Source organism: Hyperoodon ampullatus, assembly GCF_949752795.1.
Source record: "Hyperoodon ampullatus genome assembly, chromosome: 14".
In the NCBI taxonomy this organism is placed as follows: domain Eukaryota; kingdom Metazoa; phylum Chordata; class Mammalia; order Artiodactyla; family Ziphiidae; genus Hyperoodon; species Hyperoodon ampullatus.
Genome location: NC_136927.1, coordinates 25,618,150 through 25,632,614, shown reverse-complemented (window position 1 = coordinate 25,632,614; position 14,465 = coordinate 25,618,150). Strand labels below are relative to the sequence as shown.

The window sequence follows — 14,465 nt, the reverse complement described above, 5'->3', positions numbered from 1 at the left end:
GTGACAAGATGTAAACATTTTAGATGGGATTAAGTGCAGAATGAGTGATGCGTAGAATTATTGTTAAAGGGTTCTAGAACAAGGAGAACAGTGGAGAACAGCTAGGTCAAAGAAGGTTGCTGGGGAGATGGGATTTAGGTCAAACTCTGGAGGATGGCTAGAATTTGGACAGGCAAGAATAGTAAAGGCATTCCAGGCAGTGGGGCTACTGTAAACCACTGGGAGTTAAGTTGGATGTGTGGACAGAGAGAGCCTTCCTGCGTGAGGTAAAGAACTTGTGCTTGGGGAGAACAGGGGCAACATGGTTGGCCCAGCTTGGGTAGCTAAATGAAGAAGTACACAAGTCTGAAACACAAATGGGACCTCATAGAAAGTGGGGAGTTAATCAGCTTACAGGAGACCTGAAAGCTATTGTGTTTTTATGATAATTTTTTAAATGCTAGAAGGCTAGAAGAATAAACTGTCGGCCCTATGTATACGAAATACTACAAATAGGACACAGGAAATTGGAGCTGAGGGAATCTCAGCATTCAAGCACTCAACCAGGCAAACCTCTGAAGCCAGTGAAAAGGATGAGTTCCCTGGACACAAAAATAACGTGTTGGTGGTGGTGATGATGTGATTTCTAACTAAAGTTCTTTGAGGAGATTCATAAGCAAGTGGATACACAGCAGTGGCTAGATATAATATCTTTAGTCTTCTAAACCTCCTTGATAGTGTTCGTAAAAAAACCATTTAAAAATTAAGCTATCAGGGAACTAACGTGTTAACTTTTTGTGGCTAAGCGGTTGCCTTCATGAAAGGAAACAAAGGTTAAGGATCTACAGTACGTCTCTAAAGGGTGAAGGGTTCTTAGTGATCAGTGTTAGGCAGATTTTATTTAGAATGTTTGTATTAACTGAAGGTAAAATCTCCAGATTGTTTGGTAGCAGCAAAGTAAAAATTACTTTGGGGAAAGAGCTTTGGCTTGTTACCAGCCTAATGTATATTCAGATACCACTTTTGCCTGCTCTGTGATTTGGGCTGCTTCACTTTTCTAAATCTCTGTGTCCTCGTCCACATGTGGGGTAACACCCCCTACCTTGTAGTTATGAAGAAGTAGCATCACTTATTCATAGTATTGGTTGGCAAGAGCAGGTGTTCAAGAAACATCAGGTCGGGGTATAGATCTGTTACAAAAGAAAAAAGCTGATTAGAAGCAGGTGGCTTTAAGTAAGGAAAATGTGTGAGAGAGAGAGAGACAGACCCTGCCCATGGTAGGGCAGAGTGGGGAGGATCTGTGTTTGAAAAGAAAGGCATCTGAGAGTTGGAGATTCCTGAGGATGTCAGCCAGGTCTGTTCTTTTGACCATAAAGGCTTTGAACACAAAACAGTACATTGTTCCACCCTTTTTTGTTTGGTTGGTTTTGTTTTGTTCTTGTTACTCTTTTTTCTTATTTTTACATCGTTCCACCTTTATGTAAAAACTGTATTGTGCCTCACCAGGAGTACTGTGTGCTGTCTAGTCTATCATCGTAGTGGGATCTGATGGAACTAGTCAACATCGGGAAAGGGGAGTGAATCAGGTGAAAGACAGGACTCTTCAATGTGAAAAAGCAAAGACCGAGAAAAGAACACCATCAGAACTGGTGAAATAATGAGCGGTCTTAAAGAGATAAACACTGACTTGTTCATAAATCCTCAGGTGTTTTGACAAGGGGCACCGTGAGTAGAATAAATGTTGTGTGACTGTGTTTAGGACATATATAAGGAGAACTATGTGAGACGTGGTTTAGACAGGAAATGCAAGTGGACTTTTTAGGGATGAGAATGACTTTTTACGGGCAAAGCTGTAAGTGGCTACAGCAGAGGCTGAACTCTACCTCACCTTTAATGCTTGATGCCAGGGAGAGGGTCGTGTGCTCCTGGCACGTTCTAGGGGCTCCGTTTGTCACTGGGCCCTGACCTCGGTGGACATGTTCTGACCCAGTGAGGCTGTTCTTGTATTCCTGAGGAACATAGGATTCAGTCAGGGATGTTCAGTTTCAAAACTGACATGCTACTTAATGAAAATATATAGAGATGTGATTTTTTTATACTAAGCAGGGACTTACATTAAAGAGTAAAAAGGGCAGCTCCTTAAGATAAATGGTGATTTTAATCTTTTAGAAACCTGATTTTTCTCTCTTCCTCTTCCAAAACATCTAGCAAATTATGTTGACTTCCCACTGGAAGAGGGAACCAGGAAGAGAGGGCCGGGGGTGATGTCACCAGGATGGCGACATAGTTCGTTCCTGACTTCGCTGCCCCTCACAAAAAGGAAGCAAGGAATAGACCTTCCCATCCAGCTTCCCCTGTGAGGGGAAGGACTTAATATAAGATGGCTGGATTCAGCTGAGCCTAGGTGGCTACATGGGAATTGCCCACAGTCCTTTTCTATTTTGCAAAAATTCAGAGGGGAAAATAACTTCAGTGTAATTTTGCCAACTCCACCACATGACCACAACAAAAGATTAAGTCTCAGGCACATGATGGCCCACTTCGAAGCAGGTGGCTGCTCATCAGAGTAGAAACTGAGCTCAGGGTTTAAAAGTTTCATCAGTGGCCGTGAATGGCAGAATGGAGGGAGTTCATTTAGTTTGCAGGTGCTCAAAAAACCACCAGAAACAAACCAGTTCAAAGAATACCGTGGGCAAACAATGGCTAAATCCCAAACAAGAGTTTCTGTAGCCATCAGGAAACAAGGATTTAAGTGTTAAGATGTCCAAGGTCCCAGCCTGAGGTACTTTTTACATCAAGCTAGATATAGACAGCCTGGTTGTGAGGTGTCTGAGTGAGTGCTAAAGTAACTTCTAGAGGGAATGCCCTGGCGGTCCAGTGGTTAGGGCTCCTCGCTCTCACTGCCGAGGGCCCGGGTTCAGTCCCTGGTCGGGGACCTAAAATCTCCCAAGCCTTGAGGTGCGGCCAAGAAATTTTTAAAAATAATAATGAAGTAACTTCTAGAAAAGTTTGTGGCTCATAATTAGAAGCATAGCAGATTGGAACCATCTGAGCATCCCCTTTTCTTTTCACCTGGCACCTGATTGACCCACTTTCCCTGCATCCAGCACATGCAGTGGTTGGAGAATTGAGCCAAGCAGATAGTGAGAGCCACTGCTCCAGTATTTGGAGTGAGCCAGCAGTGTCCCTCTGCCAGAGCTGGACAGTAGTTATCCTAGAGAGCTCTGAGCAGATTCTCCCCTCCCAGCGCCAACAGCAGCTCCTGTCCTACAGGTGCCTCCCTTCGTGGCTAAAGCAGTGGACCCCAGGAACAGATGTCATGCATGAAAAGAAGTGGCTGGCCATGTTGGTGTTGGCAGTACAGCTTGAGAGCCTTATCCAGCATTTGGGCATGTTTTCAAGTTTTGGAAACAAAAATCTTCTAAATCTAGTCTTTGTTTTTTTGGGTTTTTTGTTCTGTTTTGTTTTGCGGTACGCGGGCCTCTCACTGTTGTGGCCCTCTCACTGTTGTGGCCTCTCCTGTTGCAGAGCACAGGCTCCGGATGTGCAGGCTCAGCGGCCATGGCTCACGGGCCCAGCCGCTCCACGGCATGCGGGATCCTTCTGGACCAGGGCACAAACCCACGTCCCCTGCATCGGCAGGCGGACTCTCAACCACTGCTCCACTGGGGAAGCCCTGGGGGTTTTTTTTAACTTTTTTTTTTTTAATTTATTTTGGCTGCGTTGGGTCTTCATTGCTACACGTGGGCTTTCTCTAGTTGTGGCAAACGGGCTTATTGCTGTGGCTTCTCTTGTTGCAGAGCACAGGCTCTAGGCACACGGGCTTCAGTAGTTGCAGCACGCAGGCTCAGTAGTTGTGGCGCACGGGCTTAGTTGCTCTGCAGCATGTGGGATCTTCTCAGACCAGGGATCGAACCCGTGTCCCCTGCATTGGCAGGTGGATTCTTAACCACTGCGCCACCAGGGAAGTCCCTGCAAGTCTTTGTTGATGTCTGTGTGATAATCAGTTGCTTGAAATTAACTGAAATTGTTAGTTATTTGTTTTGTGGTTTTTTTGGTTGTTTTGGTTTTTGATTTGCATTTTTTTTGGGTGTCTTGATTTCTGAATAGCTTAGACTTGGACCTGTAACACCTCAGTAATCCTCAGCCTCTTTCATTAGTTTAAGGGGGGATGGGGCAAGCATAGAAATTATTTTTTAAGTACTACAGTACTCCCCAAATCCAGATGGAGAGGCGAACACACATCTCTGACCTCATCCTTGTTCTCACCTGTGGGCTATGCTTGCGTGTGTGTACTCTCTCTCTCCAGCCCAGGTCATTGTTGCTGTGAAGTCTGAGACACATAGACGAGGGCGCTTGAGATTGTTCATAGACTGGCTTCTTTACTATGATATCATAGTTTAGTTTTAATTTAAGGGGAAAGCAGGTCAGAATTATGGAAGTGTTTGAAAATGTGAAATTTTAAAATTTATTTTGAGTGTATAATCGGAAGGTGGCTTAGTGGAAGTTTTATATTCTCAAATGGAAGGCATTTGTGGGAGGTGTATCAGAATACCAGCGTAAGTTTGCTGCTCTTGGCTGTGTTACAGGTGCTGTTACACAGGCAGCCAAGCAGTAGCTACCCACCTGAGCAGACCTACACAAGGAAGTCATGGGGGAGAACCCTCTGGGCAGTCAGAGTAGCCCATGTGCTACAGCAGAGGCCTTTATCGTTGATATGTTGTTTTTTAGGAATAATAGATATTCATGGTTTCCCTGCAAATCAAGCTGTAAACCGTTGAAACAATTTCATTCATCCTCATCCCTCAGCCACCCAGTTTCTGGCCCATAGGCATCCAATTATACTGGTTTCTTATGGCGAGTCACTCCAGAGACACTGCGCATCATCAGGCAGTTACGTGCTCCTTTTTCCTCATTTTTACACAAGTGCTTGCATACTACACACACTGTTCTGTATCTTGCTGTTTTCCACTTAGCCATGTATCTTAAGGGACCTTCCATTTCATTCTTCGTAATGATCTCACTGATTGCCAGTTAGCTTGTTTTCGGGCATTTACTTCTACAAACAACGTGTAGTTAACTTCCTTGTATATAGAAGCAAAGCCGGTTCGTTAGACACAACTTGCCTAAGCCTGATTTTTTTGACTTACCAGCCCACAGCAAATTGGTTGGAAAAGGTACAGCTCCATCAAGGCATTCGGAGCTTGTTAAGGGGGAAATCACAAGTTACAGCTTATATCTAGCAAAGAAACAGAACAGTCACTTTAAAAACATACAAACAACAGCAACAACTACAAAAAGCCTCCACAACCATACATTATTTAACCCAGAGGTCGGCAATCCAGCCCCCCTGAAGGTGCCTAGAAGTTGTAATTTACTAGGTGATTATTGAGCACCAGTTGCATGCCAGGCCCCGCCTGATGGGCCTCAGTGGATGGAGAGTGGGGCTTATTGAAGCTCCAGCTGAAATTCAAGCTTGCCCTTTTTAAGGAGACAGAGTTTTGCAATATAGCCTTCAGAGAGAAAATTATTGAGATGGCCAAAGTGAATTTCAATTTATCTTGCTTTCAAGAGATAATCTTCCTAGGGCTCCAGTGGGCTGGCTTTTTATTTACTGTTTTTCTGATGTGACAGGATGTTTCTCCAACAAGAGGTTGATTTCTTAAGTAGATGAACATTTCTTGCATTTATCTTGTTGAAGTCATATTTATACTGTCAGTTCTTTTAGCAAATTATTTTCACTTTTCAAAGATGGTCATAAGAGGAAAATTTTAGTATCTCAAATGCCAGTCTTTATTTAGGATGAGTGAATTTTGGCTGTACTGTTCTCCTGGCAGAAGTCAGTAATGCACTTAAAATGCTTCAATTAACAGATGGGCATGGATTTATTAGTGCTTCCTCCACAGGTGTTCTCACCTTTCCACTTGAATCAGAGGTTCACGTGAGGGGGTTGAGGAAGAGGGAGTTAGGGATTCTTAGAGTCTTGTCCCATCTCAAGGGGCTCGATGAAAACCACCCAGTCTTATGCTAGGAACTTGGACAGGTCTCAGCTTCTGACCTGAAGCTCGGAGAGGGAGGAGGCTTTTCCTGAGGACTTTGAGTCTTTAAGCTTCATCACTGATACTTTTGTCACCTTAGAGCTGCCATTTAATCTGAAAGTCTGACTTGCTTTTCAGGGTGTGTCTGGCTTTTCTTCTGATTGCTCTGGTGGTTTGTCCTTAGAAATGCTATAAACGCGCTTGCTAAATAATGTGGGGTCAAAATTTAATTCCATTTTTCCTCCTTGTAGATCAGACCCATTGGGTCTGTTGTGTCCAATTTCAAACCTCAAGATGAGTTGGTAACTAGAAGGGTACCTGCTTACTTCATCTCATTGGAGCTCTGTGCAGTAAGACCAGCATCTGAGTGCCTGTTCACTGTTTCATTCTCTCTAGTCTTGTTTACCCATAGATAACATGCCTAGTCCTAGTTTGCAGACTGATGGTTCCAGAGATTGTGTTTGTGCAGACCCATCATCACAGCCATTAGCACAACCACTCAAAGCACAGGTGGCTGTTGCTGGGTTGGTAGCTCTATTTTTATGTGCAGAGGTTAGCACTTTTACTGTTATTAGTGAATATTCTCTAGCTTTCTCTAAAGGAAAGAATTCTAAGTTAGTGTGATAGCCCAGTTTCTATATCCTTGACTTGATCCACTTTTTCTGAAGGTTATGCTATGAAACCTCTGAGTATTGCATGGTAAAATATGTAAGTCAACTCTTACCTTGCCAAGCCTATAAAATTCCCTCCATTATTACTGGTGTTCTGGAAACTGAATGTCATTTAGGGAAACCACAAAAGCCAGCTGGGGTAGATTTATGCAGGTTAGTATGGTAGGCCAGTTATTCCAGAGTTGATGGCTTTTTTCATTTTCATGTGTTTTGCATTGGTGGTAGGAATTAAAAATCGGAAGAGTATGTTCCCCTTCCTCTAATCTCAAGTAGAATCTTGTTTTTAAAAGCCTCCTTTTGTGACTACTGCCCTCGTTCCAATGTGTCACAAGTTTTGTGTGGTTTAGTAGCCCTGGGTACAATCATTTATGAACAAATATAGGCTCCAAGGCTGCAAACATTTGTAGAAGCAGCAGAATTTTGAAGATGTTGCCTTTCTTTAGTCCTCGTATCATCCCACATTCTCAGTGTATTGACAGGTCATCATTCTGGCTCAGGCTCTTGACGGACAGTGATGCTGCTGTGGTTGATAACGCTTCCAAGAGCCCTGATTCCCTGGGATCCACATGAGGCCATTTGTACTGTGTAGTGAGAATGGGAGCACATCTACAGGTTTCCTCTGCCCTGAGCTAGTGGCAGAGTATGTGTGTTTCAGTGTGGAAGGCTGGTGAATAAGAGTGGAAATAACCTGCAGTGCAGTGATTTTATTTGGAGGATGCTGATTTTGGTGGTGGTTGTTTGACTTGTTTCAAGAAAACATACTTTTAGGCTCAAGAGTTTGGGGTGGTCAGTAGCATGTTTTGGGTAAAAATGGCAGGCCTGTTTCAAAGTCCAGTTAAACCAAACAGGTATTTGCATTCTGCTGGGGTGAGGTCTTTGATACTTTTGGGCATAGGCAGTGTGGATCATATGCTTTCTCTATGTTTTCTGCCAGTGCCTGGATCAAAGTGGAACAGCTCAAGCCGTATCATGCACATAAGGAGGAAATGATAAAGATTAACAAGGGAAAACGATTCCAGCAAGCTGTGGATGCCGTCGAAGAGTTCCTCAGGAGAGCCAAAGGGAAAGACCAGGTGAGAGGCTCCACGATTCTCACTTTATGCCGACTCCAGACTGGTTATTTTTGCATAGTAACCGACAGATTAAATATCGCCCGAACCCAAAACTATTCTTAATGCAATGCCAGTGGAGAGAGAGCTACTTCAATTCTAAGGTATCAGCGTTTTGCTAATCAACTTGAAACTCCATGCATGTGGCTGACCTTTCTGGAATAGATTGTTGCTCTTAGGAAAGTCTCTTGGACCCAGGAGAAGTATCTCAGCTTTTGAGTATAGCACAGGCCTTCTCCCTTTTATAGCATGGAGGTTAGGAGCACGACCTCTGGGCTATATCCACTCCCTGGGTGTAAATCCAGTTTGGGGACTGTGGGCAAGTGACTTGAATTTCTTTTTCAATCCACTTCCCCGAATATAAGTGGAGTTGACGACAGAGCCTACTTCATAGGGTTGTTGTGTGGATAACACACGTAAAGCACTTATCACAGGGTGTGGCTCCTGTAAATCGTGGTAGTGATGGTGGCAGCTGTTTTGGTGGTTATCATTATTATTATTATTAAACTTTCAGACATCATCCCACAGTTCTGCTGATGACAAGAATCGGCGTAATTCCAGTGAGGAGAGAAGTAGGCCAAACTCAGGTGATGAGAAGCGCAAGCTTAGCCTGTCTGAAGGGAAGGTGAAGAAGAACATGGGAGAAGGAAAGAAGAGGGTGTCATCAGGCTCCTCAGAGAGAGGCTCCAAGTCCCCTCTGAAAAGAGCCCAAGAACAAAGTCCCCGGAAGCGGGGTCGGCCCCCAAAGGATGAGAAGGTTTGTTTTATCTCTGTAGCTTCTGGGATTAGTGACTTTCTTTTGTATACCGGAGAGCTGAGCTCTACGGTATGCTTCAGCTCCCTGAATGGACGTAGAGTCCTCTGCTATGTGCTGCCCTAAAGAATTCTGCAGACCAGGGGAGGGGCACGGCCTGGATGCACGGGTGGACCAGATGGTCGAGGGAGGAGAAGGGTCCACCTGAGCCAGTGTGCAAGGGCTGGCACTGGAAAGGGCTGAGCAGGAAAGAAGGGAAGGCCTTTCCATACGTGAAGGGCACAGCCCACGTGGGCTCAGTGTTGGCATGCAGAGTCTCAGTACTGGTAGAGGACAGGAAGGAGAGCTGACAGGTAAAGATGGGTTGTCACCCGATTGTGGAGAGCCTTGAGGTCTACTTAAGCAGTGTTAATACTGTCATGGAGTCAGTAGGGGGCCATGAAGGTGTTTGAGCTGGATGTGGAGGTGGCAGTGTGCTTCCAGCTGTGTGCTAGGGATCATGGCGGGCAGAGAAGAAAGGCTCAAAGCCAATGAGAAGGGTAACTTCAGGTGTGTGTTCATAAGGAGCTTTCCTTGGCGGGCGTGGGTGGTGGGTGGGATAGCAAATATTGAAAGGAACTGTGTGAGAGGCACTTCAGAGGAAGAGTTCAGAACATTTGGTAACTGGTTACATATAGGGGATGATGGAAAAAAGGGAAGGGAGATGATTTCAAGTCTGTGCCTGTGGAAATAATGATGCCTTTTTCTGAGCAGTGGAGTAAGGAGAGGAGCTGGCTTATGGGGCAAGAGGACCAGTTCTGTTTTGAGTGTGATGCATATGGAGTGATGTCTAGACTGCCAGGGAGGCTTCCAATAACATAGGATGGAAATGTAGATGTGGAGGAGCGAATATCTAGAGAGGATGTTGGATCCGTGAGACCAGATGGGGATTGTCTTAGGGGGGAGCAAGGAGAGAGGAGAGTGAAGGGCAGAAGTTGGCTCTGCAGAGAGAATGCACACGGCTCAGGGTTGGAAGAAGTGGGCAGAGCCGGCGAAGTAAAGTAAAGCAGAAATAATATACCTCTCACCTTCTTCCCAAAAAGATTCGTATGAGTCTTAGCAGCCAAGGGAGGAGAATTTGAGGTGAAGAGGGTAGTCTGTCAAAACACAGGGGAAGATTGTTAGAGCAGGATCAAGGGGTTAGAAGCCAGATGGCTGGCACAGACAGACGGGTGATGAGGCTGCGATGAAACGCTAAACGTGAGATCAAAACTTGCAAGTTCAGACACCAGTGAGACCAGGCAGGGAAGGGAGAGAGTGCTCAAGCAGGAGGTTGGGCCGAGAGCATTAGGGGTGGCAGCGGCTGCCGTCTGGGGAGGCCAAGGCCCCCCCCACAGGGTGACAGCCAACTTTTGCCAAATCGCCTGGTTTTTCTCAAGAGAAGCTGGAAATACAGATTTTTTTTTTTTTAAGTGAAATGTTCCCGTTTTAAGTGTTAGAAGCTAACTCAAATTTTTAAAACACTTTTAGGTCCAAAGGAACATCTCTCTGGACTAGATTCAGCCTTCAGCTGCCACTGTGCAATCTCTGTGTTAGAGAGGGTCCTTCTCGCTGTTGGATGACCTAAGACAGAGAGTAGATGAGAGCAACTGTAGCGGTGGGGACAGCCCAGGTGACCATGAGTGCAGGGAACCTCCAGCCAAAGGTGGAAAAAGTTTAGAAATTGCCGGGAGCAGTGCGTGAAGAACTTTTCAGGGGGTATGATCTGATTTGATCCAATTGAATTGATTTCCTGGGGACCCACAGAAATCTGGGCTGTCAGGTTTTATACTGTTCTCCAAATTCATGCTTTCTGGTATCTTAAGCCATGGATCTCACCAACTCCTGTGCTCGCCCTGGAGAGAAACTTCTTTTGGGTTAAAGGGAAGTATAAAGGAGAGGTCAGGAGGAGGACCTAGAGTTTGAATCATGACTCCGTGACTTGTTACAGCTGTGCAACCTTGGCCAACTACCTTTGCCTCCGTTTCCTTGTCTAGTCATTGAAAATAATAAAGCCTCTTAGGTTTAAGAATTAAATGAGTAACACAAGCCAAGTACTTAGTGCCTGCGACACTATACATTTGATGAACATTGTACATTTATTATTTTTTAGCAGTAGCCTGTTGTGCAGTGAGAGTGTGGTTGTTTTAGTTCAATCCCAGGGGCTGCCGCCAGGCTTACTCCTCACAAAAGCGTGTGTGTTGCTATAGTAATTGTCATTTGGCTGGCGAGCTCCTCTCTGAAACAGCACAGTAGCCTAGCTGATAACTGGGCAGAGCCCCAGATGATTGCCATTCTGGGCCATAATTCTCTGTCCCATGAGGATTAACTGAAAAGCCTGACCTTGATGGCAGGGGTGTCGATTATATGCGGGAAGGCAAAGGCTGGGTTTGTGTCTAGACTGTGTGTGGGAGCTGTGTGAGGGGTGCACGCTCACCCTCTCTCTGGGGCTCTTATTTCTGAGTCCTGAGCTGAGAACTGCAACTCTGGGCACGAACCATCCGGACAGGACAGAACTGTCCGTGGCTCTCCTAAAATCCAGACCTGTGCAGAGAGCAAGGAGTCAGGAGTCGAGGCCTTTGGTCAGTGCTGGACAGAGAGCTGTGTTCTCACCTTACTCCCTTCTGTTGTGGCCTTAGACAAGTCACTAGGCTGGTGACCATTTACATTTAAATTAATTTACATTAAACCCAAATTAAAATCCAGTTTCTTAGTCACACTAGCAGGTGCTCCATAGTGACATGTGGCTCGTGGCTACTGCACTAGATACAGCGGAGTCAGAACGTGTCCATCATGACAGAAACTTCTCTGGGACAGTACTGCACTGGGCCTCTTTTTTTTTTTTTTTTTTTGAGCATCTCCACTGCGGGCCAGGTGTCTAGGGATAAAGCTCTACAGCTGATCTGCTCTTGCCCCTTCACCACAGATTTGACCTCATGTCCCTCTCCCCATTTGCTGTCTTCCAGCCTCGGTGGCCCTCCTTGCATTTCCCCTCGGCTGTCTAGTGGAGATCTCAACATGCCCCCACTGAGCTCTTGACTCCCCCACCCAAATGGTTCCTACCTTCTGTCTGGGGAGAGAGCAGGCTCCTGGCTCCTGACCATCCCGGGTTCTAATTCTGGCTTTGTCACTTAGCAGCTGTAGAAAGTTGGGCAGATCTCGCTGCTCCATGTGGCTTTCTTAGTTTTTTTTTGAGATATAGTGGATTCTTTCTGAAGCCAGTATTGTTATCTTAATGTTCAATATTTGCCATAAGGAATTTTCTCTGTGACCTGCTGACCACACTACGGACCACAATTGGGCTTTCCCGTTACCTCCATCCTTATGAAATTTTGGCACAGGAACACATTTGTTACTTCTAGAACAGAGAAGAAGAAAGGCTCCCTCTGTGTTGACAAGAACTTGCCCTGTTTCTCCCGATGGACAGTCATCAGAGCCATGCCTGGGGAGACCGTGGAGCTGGCAGGGTTAGTTTGGGGTGGAGTGTGACTAAAGGGAGCAAAACAGTGAAGAGGTACTCCCCAAGTTAGGCAGGAGGACACCTGCTCCTGAGGTGCCACGGCGTTTTGACGATCTGCCTTTCCCTCTGTAGGACCTCACCATCCCCGAGTCTAGTACTGTGAAGGGGATGATGGCTGGACCCATGGCCGCGTTTAAATGGCAGCCAACCGTGAGCGAGGTAATAACCTCTCCCGTGGGCCAGGAGAAGCCCAGCCTTGGAGCTGGTTTCCTGGCCTGACTGTGTGATGTGCTCTTCCTTTCCCCCACTTTTCTTGTGTATGAGACTTTTTTTTTTTTTTAATTGCCAAACAGTACAGAAGTGAATGAGTTAAAAAGCACAGGTCTCCACCCTGGGGCATCCTGACTGTTAAGCTTGATGTAACTCACTCCAAACCCTTTGGTGCACCCACTTAACCATCATTTATATAATCACGTACCCATGTTACAGTTTTTACTTTCGGGAGTAGTGTTGGTTTTCACAAAAGTGGGATCATTCTGCAGATTTTTTCCACTTGGTACTTTATAAACACCCTTGCACTGTATATACAGCTTTGATGTTTGGTAGCTGCACACTACCTTACCCTTGGGGTGGATGCACCGTCCCCCTGTTGCTGGGCCTACTTAGGAAAAGCCCTTGACAGTCCTGCAGTTGTTGTCTCCTCATTTCTTTTAATACCGATCCTCAGTGAGTCAAGACACTCAAGGGTCTGGCACCAGGCACAAGTGGGCCAAAATCCTAAGATCAGAAAAGTCTGAGAATTTGGTTTGGTCTGCTGGGTCATCCAAAGTGACTGGTGAATGCTGGATTTAAAAAATAGTATGCTTTTTCAGTATTATTCCAGTGTTTGGGAGTAATTTATCCACCAACCTGGCAGAAACGTTCATTCTTTTCCACTTGAAACCAGTTTTCCTCCAGGTGGAATGGGCATTGTTTTATGAAAGGCCTAGACCAGCAATGGGAGAAGAGTTTCCAGGCAGTTGTAAGAATGAGCCCAGCTCCCAGAGGTGTTTCAGCCAGAGGAGAAGCTGGTTATCAGGTAGAAGGAGGTGACCTGTGTTGGAAGATAACTTGTTTTATTAAATCATTTTCTGGTTTCAGCCTGTTAAAGATGCAGACCCTCATTTCCATCACTTCCTGCTCAGCCAAACTGAGAAGGTAAGTTGTTCTTTGAGGTTCTTCATCCTTGGTCAGGAGCTGGCCTGAGGGGAGAGTCCTGCTCCTTTGGAACCTCACCCTAGTCTGAAAAGTTAGTGTCTACCTGTACTGCTGCCCAGAGCAACTAGTTAAGTTTAAAAGTTACATAGAGGACCACTCGTGAATCAGGCACTGTTAAGATTTAAAATGAACCCAAAAAAGCTTTTAAAACATAGTGGCTGTGTGGTTGAGACATTTGCGGTTGCCTTCAGAGTCTAGGATGGAATTGAAACCTCAGGAGCTGTTGACCACCCACAAGGTAGCCAGTGCTGCTGGATGAAGGCAGTCTCCATGAGCCCTGGGTGTGTGGGGGGAGTTTCCCCAAGTGTCTACAGGGCTGTCGGTTAGGCTGAGCCCTGATAGGATCTGCTGATGGTATGTGGCCTTGGAGTTGGACAGATCTGTATTCTAAACCCAGTTACACTGACCAGGTCTGTAATTCTGGGCCCATGACCTAACACCTCTGATTTTCAACATCATGATCAGCAAAAGCATCTTGTAGAGCTGCGTGAGAGCTGAATGAAGTGACGCAAGTTAACTTTTCATGTGTGGTTTGGAATTCAGTAAGGTTGGACACCAAATAAGTTTTTGATGTTAACTTCCCACTTCGGGCCTAACCTTAATAGGGAAATCGTAATGAAGACTGGTTAAATGTTCAGTTTAATAAGTGGTTTTCTCACTTCTTTATTAGCCAGCTGTCTGTTACCAGGCAATCACAAAGAAATTGAAAATATGTGAAGAGGTACGTATGTTCCATGCCTCCTCATTTTTATTTTCATCAGGGCCTCACATGGGCAGGCTGACCTGACGACTTGTGCTTCCTTTCCCTAGGAGACTGGGTCCACCTCCATCCAGGCAGCAGACAGCACGGCTGTGAATGGCAGCATCACACCCACAGACAAAAAGTAGGACCTTTGATGAAGAGGCTTCCTGTGCCTCTGGTTCTGCTGGGGCCAGAGGGTGAACTCAAGGTGGCTTGTTAAGGGTTGTGTCCCAACCGTTGCTGGGACTAAATGGAAAGAGAAAGGGAAAGTTGTAATTCTTACGACTTGCCTAGGAGTAATTTGACTTGTGGGAGACAGAAGCTGCCCTATAAATGTACTGTGGATTTGGCTTCGTGCTCACTGGTGAGTCTCCAAGCAGGAAACACTTAGATCAGTGGTTCTTAGACTTTCCTGTGCCTCAGAATCACCTTGGGGA

General features: G+C 45.6%; 1 protein-coding gene across 5 annotated transcripts in view; it reads left to right on the top strand.

Annotated features, from left to right (window-relative positions):
* Window positions 1-14,465, top strand: part of GLYR1 (glyoxylate reductase 1 homolog) — a gene marked incomplete at both ends in the record, with an annotated part of 34,772 nt that overhangs the window by 5,146 nt on the left and 15,161 nt on the right. For 2 of the 5 annotated variants that reach the window (XM_079719512.1, XM_079719513.1), the window contains 6 exons: window positions 7,623-7,761; window positions 8,312-8,554; window positions 12,162-12,248; window positions 13,170-13,226; window positions 13,957-14,007; window positions 14,097-14,170. In XM_079719512.1, the coding sequence (XP_079575638.1) occupies window positions 7,623-7,761; window positions 8,312-8,554; window positions 12,162-12,248; window positions 13,170-13,226; window positions 13,957-14,007; window positions 14,097-14,170 (651 nt within the window). The remainder of the gene's footprint in view (window positions 1-7,622; window positions 7,762-8,311; window positions 8,555-12,161; window positions 12,249-13,169; window positions 13,227-13,956; window positions 14,008-14,096; window positions 14,171-14,465) is intronic. The other 3 variants (XM_079719516.1, XM_079719515.1, XM_079719514.1) reach the window with 2 other exon arrangements.